Source organism: Mytilus californianus, unplaced genomic scaffold, assembly GCF_021869535.1.
Source record: "Mytilus californianus isolate M0D057914Y unplaced genomic scaffold, xbMytCali1.0.p SCAF_9, whole genome shotgun sequence".
NCBI classification, from domain to species: Eukaryota; Metazoa; Mollusca; class Bivalvia; order Mytilida; family Mytilidae; genus Mytilus; species Mytilus californianus.
Genome location: NW_026262745.1, coordinates 87199662 through 87215117, shown reverse-complemented (window position 1 = coordinate 87215117; position 15456 = coordinate 87199662). Strand labels below are relative to the sequence as shown.

Here is a 15456-nt window from a genome sequence, read left to right as displayed (position 1 = left end):
ATGAAATTTTGCAGGCAAATTAATCCTTTATAATTAATTTTTCGTTGGTCTTGCGTTACCTCTCCATGTCAGTAGGATTTCCAGTAGGAGAGTTGTCTCATTGACACTCATACAACATCTTCTTATATCTAACTACCGCTTGGAGGACATTAAGAATTATTACTTCGGGAACAATTAAGGTTTTTTTCAATCCAATGCTACCTAAAAGTAAACACTGGTTCCAAAAATATATCGTTTCTAGATGTCAAACATTAGTGAAACAAATGACATCATTAGTTGACATAAGGTTACTTTCGGCTGGTTTTTTCAAGGTATTATGTTTTCAAACCTTATTCTAAAGACCCCATGGTTTGCATCGCTTAAGCAAAACTAAAAACCCAGAAATGTAATATTTTGTTGACCTTGACTACAATTGCAAGGTCGTGAAGCATTCATTTTATTTCAAGAGCTTCGGAAGCAGATTTGTCTTAGAACTACAGTATCGCTAGCCAGTCATTACTAAGTTAGTGAGTTCGAATCCAACATGTGACAGATACGTCAACTCCAATCTTAACTGACCAGGATTGATAGATTTCTTATTATAGGTCAACGTTTCTCTGGGTGAATTTGGCTTCCTCCACAGATATATACTGACCGCCGTCGAAATACACAATGCATATTTCCGTGCGGTTAATAATGAAGATATTGCTTACCGAGCCCGAAGATCTATATACGATCAAGGTAAACTTATCGATTCTTTTAATACACTTATTCGCAACGGTTACCAACTCAACACCGTAATTAGATCTTTGAATATTGATTTATATGTATTAATATTGATTTTGTTATAAACAAATTTAAGGACACTCAATGCTCTACCAGCTGTCGATACTTCTATCTTGTCATTGCACACGATCATTTTTTCTCCGACTGTAAATGACGCTTTGACACTAAATCCATTGGATGTTTCATGTGTACTGTTTGACATTTTAGACTAAAATGTATCGATAGTTTAGTAACTGTCACTAGCTGTCAGTAATTGCGAGTATTATCAATTTTGTACCTATAGAAGTAGTACTTTGGGGGGATGAATACGTACCCTGCCACTGGTCTTCTTTTTTGTTATATGTTTTTCTGCTTTGTATCGATCTGATAAGTTAAATTCCTTTCTCCTAATAATTATAGTTTTTGTACTGTTACACCCTTGTCACAGGATCGGGGAGAGTTGGCGCCGTAAGGCTAGAATTACCTCGTCACATTCTGTATGTGACTGTCCCAAGTCAGGAGCCTGGAAATCAGTTGTTGCTGTTTGTTGCTGTATAAAATGTTTGTCTTTCGTTTCTCATTTGGTAATTTTTACAAGTTGTCCTTTTGGGGCGTTAAATAGTTGACTGTGCTGTCTGAGTTTTTGCTCATTATTTAAAGCCGTTCGTTGACCTATAGGTGTCGTTTCTATGTCATCTTATATACAAGTTTTCAGGGAGAAAATCATATTAAACATTTGTTATAGACAATGTAAGGTTTGAACTAAAATGTGACTCATACAACTGAATGGTTTAGCTAGCTATAAAACCAGATTCAATCCACCATTTTCTATATAAAAAAAAAAAACGCCTGTACCAAGTCAGGAATATGACAGTTGTTATCCATTCGTTTAATGTGTTTAAGCTTTTTATTTTGCCAATGGATGAGGAACTTTCCGTTTTGAATTTTCCTTGGAGTTCAGTATTTTTGTGATTTTACCTTCTATGCTATCAGTTACGACATAATGCAACTTTAGTAAACCGTCTTTCGTTGATCAATAAACGATTTATTACGGATGATACGTAAAAGTTGTATCTGCTTTTAGGAAAATAATATTATTTGTATCCTCAAAAAGAAAGCTGTAAATTTTCTCGTTTGTTTCATGTTCTTCAACTCGGGTACTTTTATAGCCGACTATATGAAATGATGACACAGAAAGTTAACGTTTGTCAACTTACAGGAGAATGATGCATTTACGTGAAAACTAAACAGTTTTATAGTCATTATAACAGTCATGTTTATTCTTGGTACAAACAGCCCAATGATGCAGTTATTACCCTTGATACATTGTTCCATTACATCATTGAATTCAAGGTAGAATTATCATTATAAGGTGTAGTACCACCATTGATTTTCCCTTTTTATTCTTTGTTAAATTTGCACTTTAAAATAATGAAGATTTATCTTTGTTTCAAACAAGGAAATACTTGGCATGAGTAAAGTTTTATCCTGTCCAGTACTGTAGACAACATTTCACAAAACATTGCATTGCATATAAGAAAATAACTATCACTGCAAGTTAACCAATCAAGTGTTTACCTGTTTTTGTCTGTGTACAAGCTGTAGTAACCATGTAACCGCAAGTTTCCGCAATATTCGATAGAAACACCAAATTAAAACACAATAGTGCTTTTAAACAACCAAGAGATATGTTTATGACCCAGAAATGTTTACTGCAATGAGCTGTAGGAATAATTTTTTAAAACTGTCAAGTTCAAGGAAATATTATTTTCGACCCTTTTCCGTATGTAACCGGATGTGACGTACTATGAATTGGTGGTATTACACTTAAAAGCAATCCAAAGTACAATATGTTTTGTAATGCATTTCGTCCAAATGCAGATTATATTCTTCTTATGTTTCTGATGATATTTTGATAGCGTGACAAATGCTTCCTCCTTTTGTTTTACCTTTCTTTGTGTCAATTATAAAATAATTTGATTTTTCTTTCTTAATAGAAAACACGTAATAAAAAAGGTATAGCCGAATTGGGAAAACAAATTGGAAGAGTATTGGAACAGGTTAAAGAGGACTATCGTTTCCTTCCAAAAAAATTATCAGCTTCTTATAATGGATTCAAAAAGGCTATGCTTCAGGTTTTTATATTACGTTTCAATGTTTAAAATCCAGAGTTATCGTATAAATTCAGAATTGAAAGAACAGGAGTTTACATCTAAAATGTAGTAATATCATTACATGGATCGAATAATTGTGTCATCATTAAACAGAAAGTCATTTAACGACAACTTTCTTAAATAATCCATGATATTTATGTTATCAGCTAGCTTTTTTCTTCTTTTATCATAGGTATAGGTATTTAAAAATAAATGTAGTATGTCTTGAAACTTATATATTTGACTAGATACGTATTTTAATTTTAACACGACAACCAAGCCATTCTGTTAAATAAGAGCAGCTAGATGTTACAAAGCATGCATGTATATTTCATTTTTTTTTTTCGTATTTGGTTGTCTTTCGACAAATAATTTAAATGACAAACCTCTTGTTAATGTACATTGCCATATCATCAAACTTTCAGTGGTGTGTAAACACTACTCGTATCCAGACTCTTAAAAAAACATCACATATTATATTTGTGTTAATTGCATGTATGATTACTATAGCTGTACAAGCTGTTGTAATTGCTGTTAACTCCTATCAATCATTTTCATTACAGTTCAAGGACGTTGACGACAACAAGGCAAAATACTTCTCAGATCTATCACAATCGTTTGAGGTTATAATGGATCATATGACTGTTGATGCTTTGAATGGAAACAAACATAAGTTAAGGGAGATAGTAAAAAAAATCGTTGATGTAAGTTCGATATTATACATATGTTATTAATGATCAGGATTATATTTTATAAATGTATGCTTTTGATTGAGAGTTTTGTATTATCTCATTTTTCATAAAGAAAGACGTGATTGGATGATCCTACATCGATAAACGCGTTAGATTTTAAAAAGTTATTGGCAATAGAACGGCTTAAAAACTGAGCAAGTAAGATACTAATTGTTCCCAAAATAAAGCACTTACAACAATGTACAATGTTAATCATCCATTGTCGGTCTGATTTACAGTAAACACAACGATACACAAACTTTATGAACATTGATAGGCTTCATAATGGTAGTAATGGGATATCTATATATTTTCAAACTAACATCAATCTTCAAATATAGTACGTTACTTATTAGATAAGCTTTGAATTCAAATAAAATTGAGAATGGAAATGGGGAATATGTCAAAGAGACAACAACCCGACTACAGATCAGACAACAGCCGAAGGCCAGCAATGGGTCTTCAACGCAGCGAGAAAATCCCGCACCCGGAGGTGGTCCTCAGCTGGCCCCTAAATAAAATTGTGTAGTTTGAAATACCAATAAATGTTATGTTCGTAAGAATTGAAACGTTATTCAATCATCGAAACAAAATATTTATGAATAATATATCTTCATGGAGTTCTTTTTTGTGACAAACATAATTTTATGTAATTTTTTTTTCTTTTCTTCAAGAAACGTCACATTCGATACCACGTTTTATTGTTTTGGGATTCTAGCCATAAATTTATGCCATGTATAACTCATCATATCACATGATGAGTCATATCTATAAGGCTATTTTCTTTTAACAAGCTACTACGTTCTGTGCATATCTGCTAAGACATGTGTTTTTGTTTATTAATGTATATTATTCAAGTGACAGAAATTTGTTATATAAAAAGTCTAAAATTTCTTAAATATATTTCAAAACAATTTATGTTGTCATTATTTTTTTTTTTTTAAATCATGAATTGTCATTTTAATTCATTAGTTTATATATCTAAAAATAGATTGTTTTACAGAAAATTAGCACAAAAGAAATTTTAAATTTTTTTTTTTTGTCAGAATCTTTAGATTCAAATAATATTTTATTAAATATTTAAAAAAGAAATAACATATAGAAATGACTTTTGATGTTCTGCTGTGTTTAAATAAAAACAAATGTTGATTCATTCCAACTTTTCGTTTGGTAAATGTGTTTGTATTTTTTCTCTCTGGGTGATATTTTGATAATCAAAATCAGTTAATTTCATCTTTTTCTTATTAGTCCCTTATCCATTAAATAAAATTGTCAAAGTCTGTGTATTATACTCTTTAAAGGAGCAATAGCGTTGGTTAAATTTATCACATATTTCAGATAAATTTCAAAACAAATATATATTTACAATTCTTTATCTGCGAACATGAACTGGCGCAATCCTTTTGTCCAGAATAACATTTTTTTGTCTTGTGCCGAAAGATTTTACTGCACCCACATTGGAACATTTGTCTACGGCAGCATGTTGAAAACGTATGTCCTATTTTCCAGCAGTTGAAACACACACTCTTTGTCGAAGATTGTTTGCATGTGTTTTCTGTAATTGTTGGCACGTGATCACTGAATGATTCGACAAGAATTGATTGGCAACGATTTGACAAGTGTACGCAATCTTTTCATACTAGAGTGTTATTGAGTAAACACATTTAGTCGAACGACTTTTGTTTTACATTTCATAACATTATATTTATATTTCTTTGACACTATTTGAATTATTTCAGTAACGTATGTCACATCAACATCTCTTTGGGGTAGTTTTTCTGACAAGTAAATCGTCGCATTCAGGGAATCTTTTTTCAATAAGTTTCAACAATGTTTATACATTCACATTCTTTGAGTTCAGGATCTGTTTATAAAATCCCCCAAGCAATTGTGTTTCAATTGAAGTTTAATGTGTGATGTGTTTTTGTGGCTCTTTATTATCTGACTGGGGTGTTGATTTCTTACAATATGGATTTTCCAACAATTAATGGTGTAGACTTGAGTATGATCTGTGCGTTGCGTACATTGATCTGCATGTTTGATATAAATATGCACAATTTGTAGTGAAAACCCGAGTAACTACTACATGTGACAACACAGAATGATTCGTTTATCACAGTAGATTTCTATTCTGACTGCGTGTTCAAACCTAGAAAACGACAAGAATAACATGATATTATGAAAAAACGTTTTTGTAAGCAGAAGGACATACCTTGTTTTATTGAATACCTAAGCTTTACAAAATTCCGTACATATAACAGTACATTGCCGGTTCATCTGCATGTTCGACAAAAGCATTGTCCATAAGAATGACAAATTTCTGTCTCAGCGAAAGGAGGTATTCAGAAATATTGTGAAACTTTTTACTCGCGTAGTGATATTTGCCATATGTGGATTCTAAAAAACTCTTAAGAACTTCTTGATAATTTTTAATCTCGATCTAATTCTGAAATCAGTTATGTTCAAACTTTAGGTTTCTCAACACTGTATTACACCATTCCCCATGTGAAATTCAAAATCGTCTAAAATAAATAACCCACAACGGTTGTCAACATAGAAATGGTAGCATACGCTATAGATTTATTACTTTGGGATACCATACGGCATAATTTGTAAATAGAGAACAAAAAGGTAAAACATGCTACAAGGAGGAACAAGTGATCAGTATGCTGGAGTTTCTTATTGACAACATATTTGTTGAATTTGAAGATAGATTTTTTTCAACAAATTGTCGGTATTATTATGAGAACAAACTGTGTGCCTCTCCTTGACGACCTCTTCTTATTTTATATGAACCGGTGTTTCTTCAGACACTTGTCAAAAAAAGAAGATCACAGAAGCCATGTTATTTAATTTCACGTTCAGATATATTGATGATGTTCTTTCCATTAACACTCCGAACTTCTCTGATTGGATTCCATCAATATATTCCCCAGAACTAGAAACTGAAGAAACAACTGACACGGCTTTCTCTGCCTCATTTTTAGACTTATACCTCAAATTTGACATACACAGTCATCTCAGTGCCAGAATCTATGACAAACGAGAATTTCCTCCACCTTATTAGCAATATACCAACTCAATCTGCATATGGGATATACATTTCACATCTTATTCGGTATTCAAGAGCTTGCAGATTCTACTCAGACTTTGCAAAACGTCACCGGTGTCTAAGCAGAAACTTGATGAACCAGGGGTAAGTCAAAGAACGTCTCGTCCTTTTTCTAAAAAAAAGTTTATCGGAAGGTACCAAGACTTTGTTTATAAATATGCCTTTATTAACTTCACAAATAATATACGATGGTCTTGAAGAAAAGATTCTGGGTACTGATGTTGTTTATCATCTTAAATACGTTTTATAGTATTCTTTTATGTGTCCATATGTATATTACTTTTACTGTTTAGTCTGTTTTTGGTGGTATTCATTTGACATGACTCTGTATACTTATACATCCCGTTTCTATATGCCTTTTTGTGTTTCTTTTATACATATGACGTGGCTCTGTACTTATACATCCCGTCATTGTGTTATTGTTATTGTTCTATGATTTTTTTTTTGTAAACTTGTCTTTTATTTTAGCTAATGTGCTTTGTCTATATGCCTTCCTTGTGTTTCTTTGATACATATGACGTGACTTTGTACTTATACGTACCGTCATTGTTTTATGTACATTTTTCTGTATTTTTGTCCTTCATGTTTGCTAATGTATGTTGACTATATGCCTTCTTGTGCTTCTTTGTTACATATGTGTTTGAATAGTGATTAAGATTATAACACAATGTTAACTGCTGTAACCCTATTTTTGACATTTTTACCTGTTATATCTATTTATTTTGTTCACACATCGTTGTCAATATAATGAAATTTGATACAATTGAGAGGTTAAGATAGCTATAAACCAGGTTTAATCCACCATTTTCGACAAAAGAAGATGCCTGTAGCAAGTCAGGAATTTGACAGTTGTTATCAATTCGTTTGATGTGTTTGAGCTTTGGATTTTGTAATTTGATTTTGGACTTTCCATTTTTGATTTCCCTCGGAGTTCAGTTTTTTTGTGATTTTACTTTTTTGTATGAAATAAAAAATCCAAAAAATATTCGAGTTTTTGCAACATGTTGTGATTAATGAACATCGCGCTCTATCTTTTTGTCTTCAACTGTCTACAGGGTGTATTTATTGGTTTAAATAGTATGTAATTTTCTCTTTACAATAACTTACTACTCTTTATTTGAAAAGCAACCTTATAGTTAACATTGTCAAGTTATAAAAATAGAATTTACTTGCGATTCGCCATTCTATTTAAAGGAATGTTCACTTGACAACTATAATATGGTCTTCTCCGATATAAGTATAAAAAATATTGTATCCACCTTTATAGATTGAAATTGAAATCCTTTTCTATTACATTATCGACAATATGGAAAACAAATAGACTGAAAATCTCATAAAGCTTCCAATTTTAAACAGGATAACTAACTAATTCGTGTATTCTTTCTATGAGTGTTTGCTACATGTTTATCAATTTTCATGACAATAAAATAACATAATGAATAGATAAAAAAAAGTAATGTTATGCATTACTTAGAAAATAATAAAGATTTTGTTGTATGAAATCACCAATACTTGTTCCGGACAATTTTTTATATCAAGAATCAGAACAAAAATAAAACAGTTTTGGTCATGAGTATATTTTCTGTATCTTAGAAATGTGTTCCATTCATTAATAATTATAGCTGGCTTGTTTGTGTGTCAGGCAGCATATTTTCTCCATAGTCATTACAGGTTTGGCATCTCTGAAATAAAGTAATGTATCTTCATTTCCTTTATGTCCAAATAATAACGAGTTTGTAATGAACTTAAATATATTTTCTTTGCCGTTATTATCAACATATACATTTAATATATAATTTGAAACACCACTGATCTGTAATGAACTTTTCTTGAACAGTGCTTTTTCAAGGTTTTTAATTGTATAATCAAATGCTAGAAATCATATAACTACGATATAAAAAAAAAACTACGAAAGAACAACACAAATATCTCATGGTCCTACAATAGTTAAAAATTATATATATATATAAAATGTCACGCAAAAGAGAAGATGATCTGAGACGTATTTACAAATCATAAACATATACATTTTTTGTTAAAACAGGAATATAAAAAAGACATGGTTTCGCAGCTGCTCCTGACATCGATTATATCAAACAGAAATGACTTAGTAGAGTTGACAATTGGAAGAATAGAAAATATTGAAGCATTTGTTTTCGACAAAATAGCAAATATTTATTCGAGGGTAAGAACAATGCATTCATTCTTATCATATAGATATTCGAAGATGTGGTATGAGTGCCAATGAGACAAATCTCCATCCTAGTCACAATTTTGAAAAAAATATACCATTATAGGTCAAAGAACGGTCTTCAACACGAAGCCTTGGCTCACACCGAACAGCAAGCTATAAAGGGCCCCCAAAATGACTAGTGTAAAACCATTCAAACGGGAAAACTAACGGTCTAATATATATAAAAAAGGGAAACGAGAAACACTAAACAAACGACAACTACTGAATATCAGATTCCTGTATATGTATACATTTTGTGTAAAGCAAACGCAATGTTAGGTACAATCTTTACAAAAGCTATTGCAGGAATTATGTTTTTATTTGAATATTTAATAATAGACATAAATGTTTGCCTGGTGGAGCCTGTATTTCAGTTTTTGATAATTTAAAGAATATACATTTGAGCATTATACATTTTATTTTGTTGCAATTATGATACAATTTATATACAGATGTAAAGTGTAAATGCGAACATTGCAATTCATCCTTGTAAGATGAAATGTAGCATCTACAAACATGTACATGATATAGCCCTTGTTGTTAATTTCTAGATTGAAATCACGATATGAATAAAGGCAACAGTAGTATACCGCTGTTCAAAAGTCATCAATCTATTCAGAGAAAATCAAATCCGGGTTACGCATCAACTATAAACAGAACACAACGCAAGCAAGTCTGAAGCGTAACAAAAACAACTGCCAAAATTCATAGAAACGCAATAAAACAACTGCCATATTTCTAGTTTTGTAAAGGACATTTTCAGAATCAAATGTTGAGTTGAACCTGGTTATATGCCTAGCCAAACATCCAAATTATATGGCAATGTTAAACAAAGATCGCTAAAATGCAGCACACACAGAAAACAGTAGTATTCATTATTTAAATTTCAATTGTCAATGAAATGTGTTATTTGTAAACCTTTATAAATTGATAGAATTTAAAAAAAAAATGTACAACTACATATTTCAGTGCGTTAAGGAAAACAAAGAAGATTTACCAATTAAGCTTATTGTACAGGTAAAATTACAATGAGAGGTGTTTTAACCTTGTGTTTGTTTATAAATGCGTACATATCATGTTATGTCTTGAAAGATGTGTCAAAATAAAGGTTCGGTGAAAATATTGATATGCTTGTCAATGTTCAAGGCACATTGAAATTTAGATTTACATACTTAAGTGGAAGACACTTTTGTTAATAATCGTCTACAAGGTCAACCTCCGATCAAACAAAAATGCCTGATTCAATACTAATCCGTGGCATGAACTAAGCAAACAAAAAGCACGCAATGTCTAAAGATTTCAAAACATGAATTTCAAAATAATGCTTATTGTTACGTCTAGTTATGAAAGAATCGACTTATTAAAGGGCAGGGGCATATTATAAATGAATCAATGCTATCGAAACTCACCTTCTTTAGAAACTCTTCAATATATCAACAGACCTGTTTGTAAAAGAGGTTCTCTGTTGCCGGCATGACTGAACATTTTCACCTCCCTATTCATACAATGATTTTATTGTGACAAATATATTGACTCTCCCTGAGATGCACTAATTACTAAGCGCGTTTGTTTTTTGCTTTGTATTGTTTTTCTTTTTTGCATTGTTTCAAATATTAAAGTGAGTAAGAAACTGTTGTAAATAAGCTTTTCTGTATTTGATTTAATGTATGTTTGTTTTTGCTTTATTTTTCTTTTGCTTACCGCTTATTTATTTACGTTGATTAGTTAACTTTATTGCTTTAGCTTAGCCTAAATATTAACATTTTTTTCAGTTTTATGTTTATTAAACTTTTGTTTGTATACTTTCGTTTGTCATTTCTTACTTTGTTTTATTTTGAGAAAATCTAAACTGTTTATTGATGTCCTTAGTATGTATCATATCTAAAAGATGCACACATATCACATGGCTTTGCTTGAAAAGATGACTAATTTATCTAATGTATAGAATTTAAAAAAAATATAGTTCAAAATCAGCAGATATATACGCATTTGTGTATCATGCAGTGTTATCAATATTTAACTAGCAATTATTGTCAGAATAGCACGATTTACAATTACCACAGCATTCACGTTTTTTCGATACACTGTTGATAAAAGCCACGAAGTATTGTTCTTTTGTGTTGATACCAGATACCAATTCTACCACTCTGACTATTCGCTAAAGATGTAGACTGCTTCATTACTAATGCAATACTGTTATTAACAGCAATTACCTAAACAATGTATCACAAAGAAAACCAAGACCAATGATGAGTAAATAATATAACAAAATTGCATTTCTCATACTTTCAAAATATATGTTATGTCCAACGCTGATGTATTAAGCAACGTTAAAGAAAATACAACGTTCGTTTGATAAATGTGAGAAACTGGTTTACAATAAATTTCTAAATTCAATTTGTCTATTTATTTATCTTGTAGAAATTAGAGAATAGGTATGAAAAAACAGAGGACACGGTTAGTAGTTGGCCAATTGTTGTTTTTTTTTTCTAAAGTGAATTGTGTATACACGTGCAAGTGCGAGTGAGAGGGCTTATGTGTATAAAATACATGTTAGTTATTTCGTGATGCTAAAAATTACTTTGCATATGTAAAAATTGATACATTAATCTTGACTTTAACACTTTTAATGTGACCTATAAACTTAATTTGAAAGAAACCAAAAGCTGAAAAATTTAAGAAATGGCTCAACAGTTTCCATTTTCTTTTTTATAGACAAGTGTCTTCTTATTTATAATGGGGATAAGCTGTTGATGACAAATATATTAAAACCATGAATAATCAACTGTCTTCTCGAAACAGTCGAAACATAATAGAAATATTAAAACAGTTCACATTATTTTTATTCTTTGATAATTTCAGAAACAGATTAAAAGAGAAGACAATGAGTACTTGGTGAGAAATTTCTCAAACTGTCATCCTTTGGACAACACGAGTTATTGTCATGAGTGTTAAACTTTTCCGTCATTTTCCCTTTTTCGTTTTTGTGTAAATTTAAGAAAAATATTCCAATCTAAAACCAAATATAGGGTTTGTGGTATACAAAGTTTTACGACTTGGAAAACAAGATGAATAAACAAAATCTGACAGTAACCAAAAGGTTAAGAATGTCAAAACCTGTTTTGTTCTTACTTTCGCCAAAGGTTAATCTGTAATGGTCTATTTTACGAAAACATTATTTGGTAGATAAGTTATAACCAAAAAAAGTTAACAAGATGATGATATGATAACACATAAAACATTGAAGAACTTCTAAAGAATTGTCAGTTTTTTTTTTCATGTGCGCCGTAATGTTGTCGTTTTAGCAGTAGTTTTAACATAACTATTTAAGAGGGAGGTACTGCTACCAATAAAACCAGGTTCAACCCACCATTTTTTTCTAAAATGTCTTTTACCAAGTCACGAATATGGCAGTTGTTTATAAATCGTCCGTTTCTATGTATGTTGTTTATTTGGCAGTCGGTGTTTCTGTTGTTCCGTTAATGGTGTTCTCCTCCTATAGTTGATGTGTTTCCTCGATTTTGGTTTGTGACCGATTTGATTTAATCGATTAATTACTATTGAATAACGGTAAAGTACAGTTGCTTTTAATTGCCTGCATTCATGAATACAAGATCTACAAGCAGCAATAATGATTGAATTCATTGATTGAATAATTAGCTCGCTACTGGCGGTTTTTGTGGGTTTTTCCATAACAAACAGAGTTAACTTAAAATCTAAAACTTATTCAACAATATACAGAAATGACAGGAATAGGAATAAGACTTTATACAATAAGTAATCAAATAACATTAATTATTAAAAAAAACGATATGTGTAAGGTCGTATTATAAACACTAAACTACAAACGAGACTACATAACAGATTGCAATACAGATAAACATGATTATGAAAAAGAAATATGTGTCCTAGAAACATTTATTGTTTCAAGAGAGCATTGTTTCTTCCGTGTTTGTACGCATGTTTCGTAATACCTGTGTTAGAAAGAAGACACAATTTATTTTGTCTATGTAGAATACATGTTAGACATTTTTGTCTCTCTGTATTATTTTTACTGTTGCAGATAGAGATAGAGATAGAAAGTCAGGAACAGAAAAGGAACAGACAAAAATCAAACGAAATACTTTTTGTTGTTGACGACTTTATCAAAGATTTGTTAGGAGAAACAAAATTCCAGCTCTATACACATTTTACAAAACCTAAACCTAAACCAGAAAATGATAAAGATAAAGATGGTAAGATGTTACTACTGTATTTTTTTTTATAAAAGGTTTTAAATGGTACCTCCCAAGACACACAACACAACTCATAACCAAAACCAGACTCCATATGAATGATGTTCACTTATCTTGTTTTCACCTTTTATATTCTGAATCATTTGGTTTTATCCATGGCATGTCAATAATAATTTCCTGCATCTCATGCCTTTTTTCTCATGATTTTATTACATATAGTTTCAAAAGCCATCTTTTAAATGCTATATGATGCTTCTTCTCTTTTTCCAATAGCGTGAATATTAATTAGATGAAAAATCTAGACAAATTCATTGCCAGCCAAACGTTCAATGACTTATAACTCAGAATCAAGGACTCGTACCTTTCTTTTTTTTCAGCTTTTTTAAGTTTAATTATATATTTTCTAATAGTCTTTTTAAAAAAGCTTGCTTTTTTTAACAGAGTTGCGAGCATACTTAAATTGTTACAACCAAAATAGAGGTTAAAATAAAACATAGGCGTGAAAAGTATATGTGAAACTATAGATTTTCCGACTGTACTATACATATTGTGCAACTTTCTAAATTAGTTTGGAATGAATGAAGACGAGATTGCAAAGTGTATTTGTCCGAATGAAAAAAAAATAGCTGCATCGTCAGAGCAAACGTATTCTGCAGAAGTTGTAACACACTTGCCACAATTCATATTTCGTATCAGTTGTAAACTGTGTGTTGGATGAAAGGAAAAACACAACAATAACATCTATTTTTTTTTGGACTTCCAGAATATTTGAGTATAAGATGTTAATATCAATATTGGTCAATGAGTCCAGAAATTCATAAAACGTTTTGTTAAGGCTATGGCATTTTATATAATTATTATTTCTGACAATTAATGAAATATGCACGTCTTTTTTTAATATGATTTTTTTTATAGGGAACTCAGAGAAGCCAGTTATCAACCCTCATGACCCTGAAGCAAAGAGTAAGAAACAAATAAACTATTGAACTAACAAGTCTTACCCAAACTGCAAAGACGAAAACACGACTAACGACGAAACAGTAAAAAAACATTGAATATCAAAGTTAGACTGAGCTACAGTTCCGTCGTGTATACAGCCCATGTACGTTCTAACACAGTGATCAATCTCATTTAGTGATTTAACCTTTAAGTGAAAGATGACAACAAAACAGTAGTTTTAGAAATTACAACACAACCGTGGTTATATGTGACGCAAACAATCATTAACTGCCAACCAAGTCGTGTTTGCGTCTGTTATACTTAACTGAGAATTACTACAAATGACCAATTTGGTTACAAAATTTACAAGTATAGTCACATTGGTTAATCCTTAGATTGTATTTGTGTTGATCATTCTATATGTACTGGTGGGTGTACTTGTTCTTCTTTTTGGATATTTTCGTAGTTCAACACGGTGTTGTTTTTTTTTTCTTTTCTGTGAGCAGCAACCCTCTATCTAGATCTAAATGATATGTAAAGCAAACTCTGAAATATTGTATAAACGTAAACATGTTAAAGTTATATACTCATATACAGGTGTAAATGAAGGTATCAATGTAAGTCAAGAAACGAGACAAACTTATTTGTAGCTGTTGTATAACATTTGTTTATTTGTATAGGATAAATGCGTTCAACATGTTAAATATATACACAGAACTTTGAAATATTTAGTCAAATTATTTCACTTTTTGAACTTGCAGAATATTTGACTTTATCATGTTCAAGATGTTGAATATCAATATTTGTCAATGTGTCTGTTAAGGGGGTGATCTCAGGTGCTCACAGCCTATATAAGACTGTTAATTCTGAGAAAATATATACCGATGAACCATTTTAACGCGTGTGTGTATCATGTGTATAGTATACTACGTATGTATTAATTTAAATAACAATACACTGACATGCAAAACATTCAATGATAAAGAAAAATGACTGATAGTCCTGAGCTAAAAAAAATCTTAGCTGATATATACAGATCCGATAACAAAACAACTACATACATAATGATACCTTACATTCTGTTTTAGAAGAAGCAATCAACGAGATATCTATAGAGTATAAGGACAAACCTTTCTTTCATCTTTTTGTTATGGCGGTCCTGGCAAATTGGAAAGAAATGGCGATTTCTTTCTGGAAACGAGACACTGACCATACGTGTAAGATGTTTTGCTCTCTGATAGATAAAAGATTATTCAAAGACTTGATATATTAATAAAGTATTATACAATATATATAACGCCATATTATC

At 31.0% G+C, this 15456-nt stretch overlaps 1 protein-coding gene across 1 annotated transcript in view; it reads left to right on the top strand.

Moving 5' to 3' along the window:
* Positions 1 to 15420, top strand: part of LOC127714024 (uncharacterized) — a 50642-nt gene extending 35222 nt beyond the window's left edge. The window contains exons 14-22 of the mRNA XM_052219973.1: positions 2742 to 2879; positions 3461 to 3601; positions 8785 to 8925; positions 9943 to 9990; positions 11395 to 11430; positions 11836 to 11868; positions 13037 to 13208; positions 14124 to 14171; positions 15236 to 15420. Coding sequence (XP_052075933.1) covers positions 2742 to 2879; positions 3461 to 3601; positions 8785 to 8925; positions 9943 to 9990; positions 11395 to 11430; positions 11836 to 11868; positions 13037 to 13208; positions 14124 to 14171; positions 15236 to 15420 — 942 coding nt within the window. The remainder of the gene's footprint in view (positions 1 to 2741; positions 2880 to 3460; positions 3602 to 8784; positions 8926 to 9942; positions 9991 to 11394; positions 11431 to 11835; positions 11869 to 13036; positions 13209 to 14123; positions 14172 to 15235) is intronic.
* The last annotated feature ends 36 nt before the right edge of the window (positions 15421 to 15456 follow it).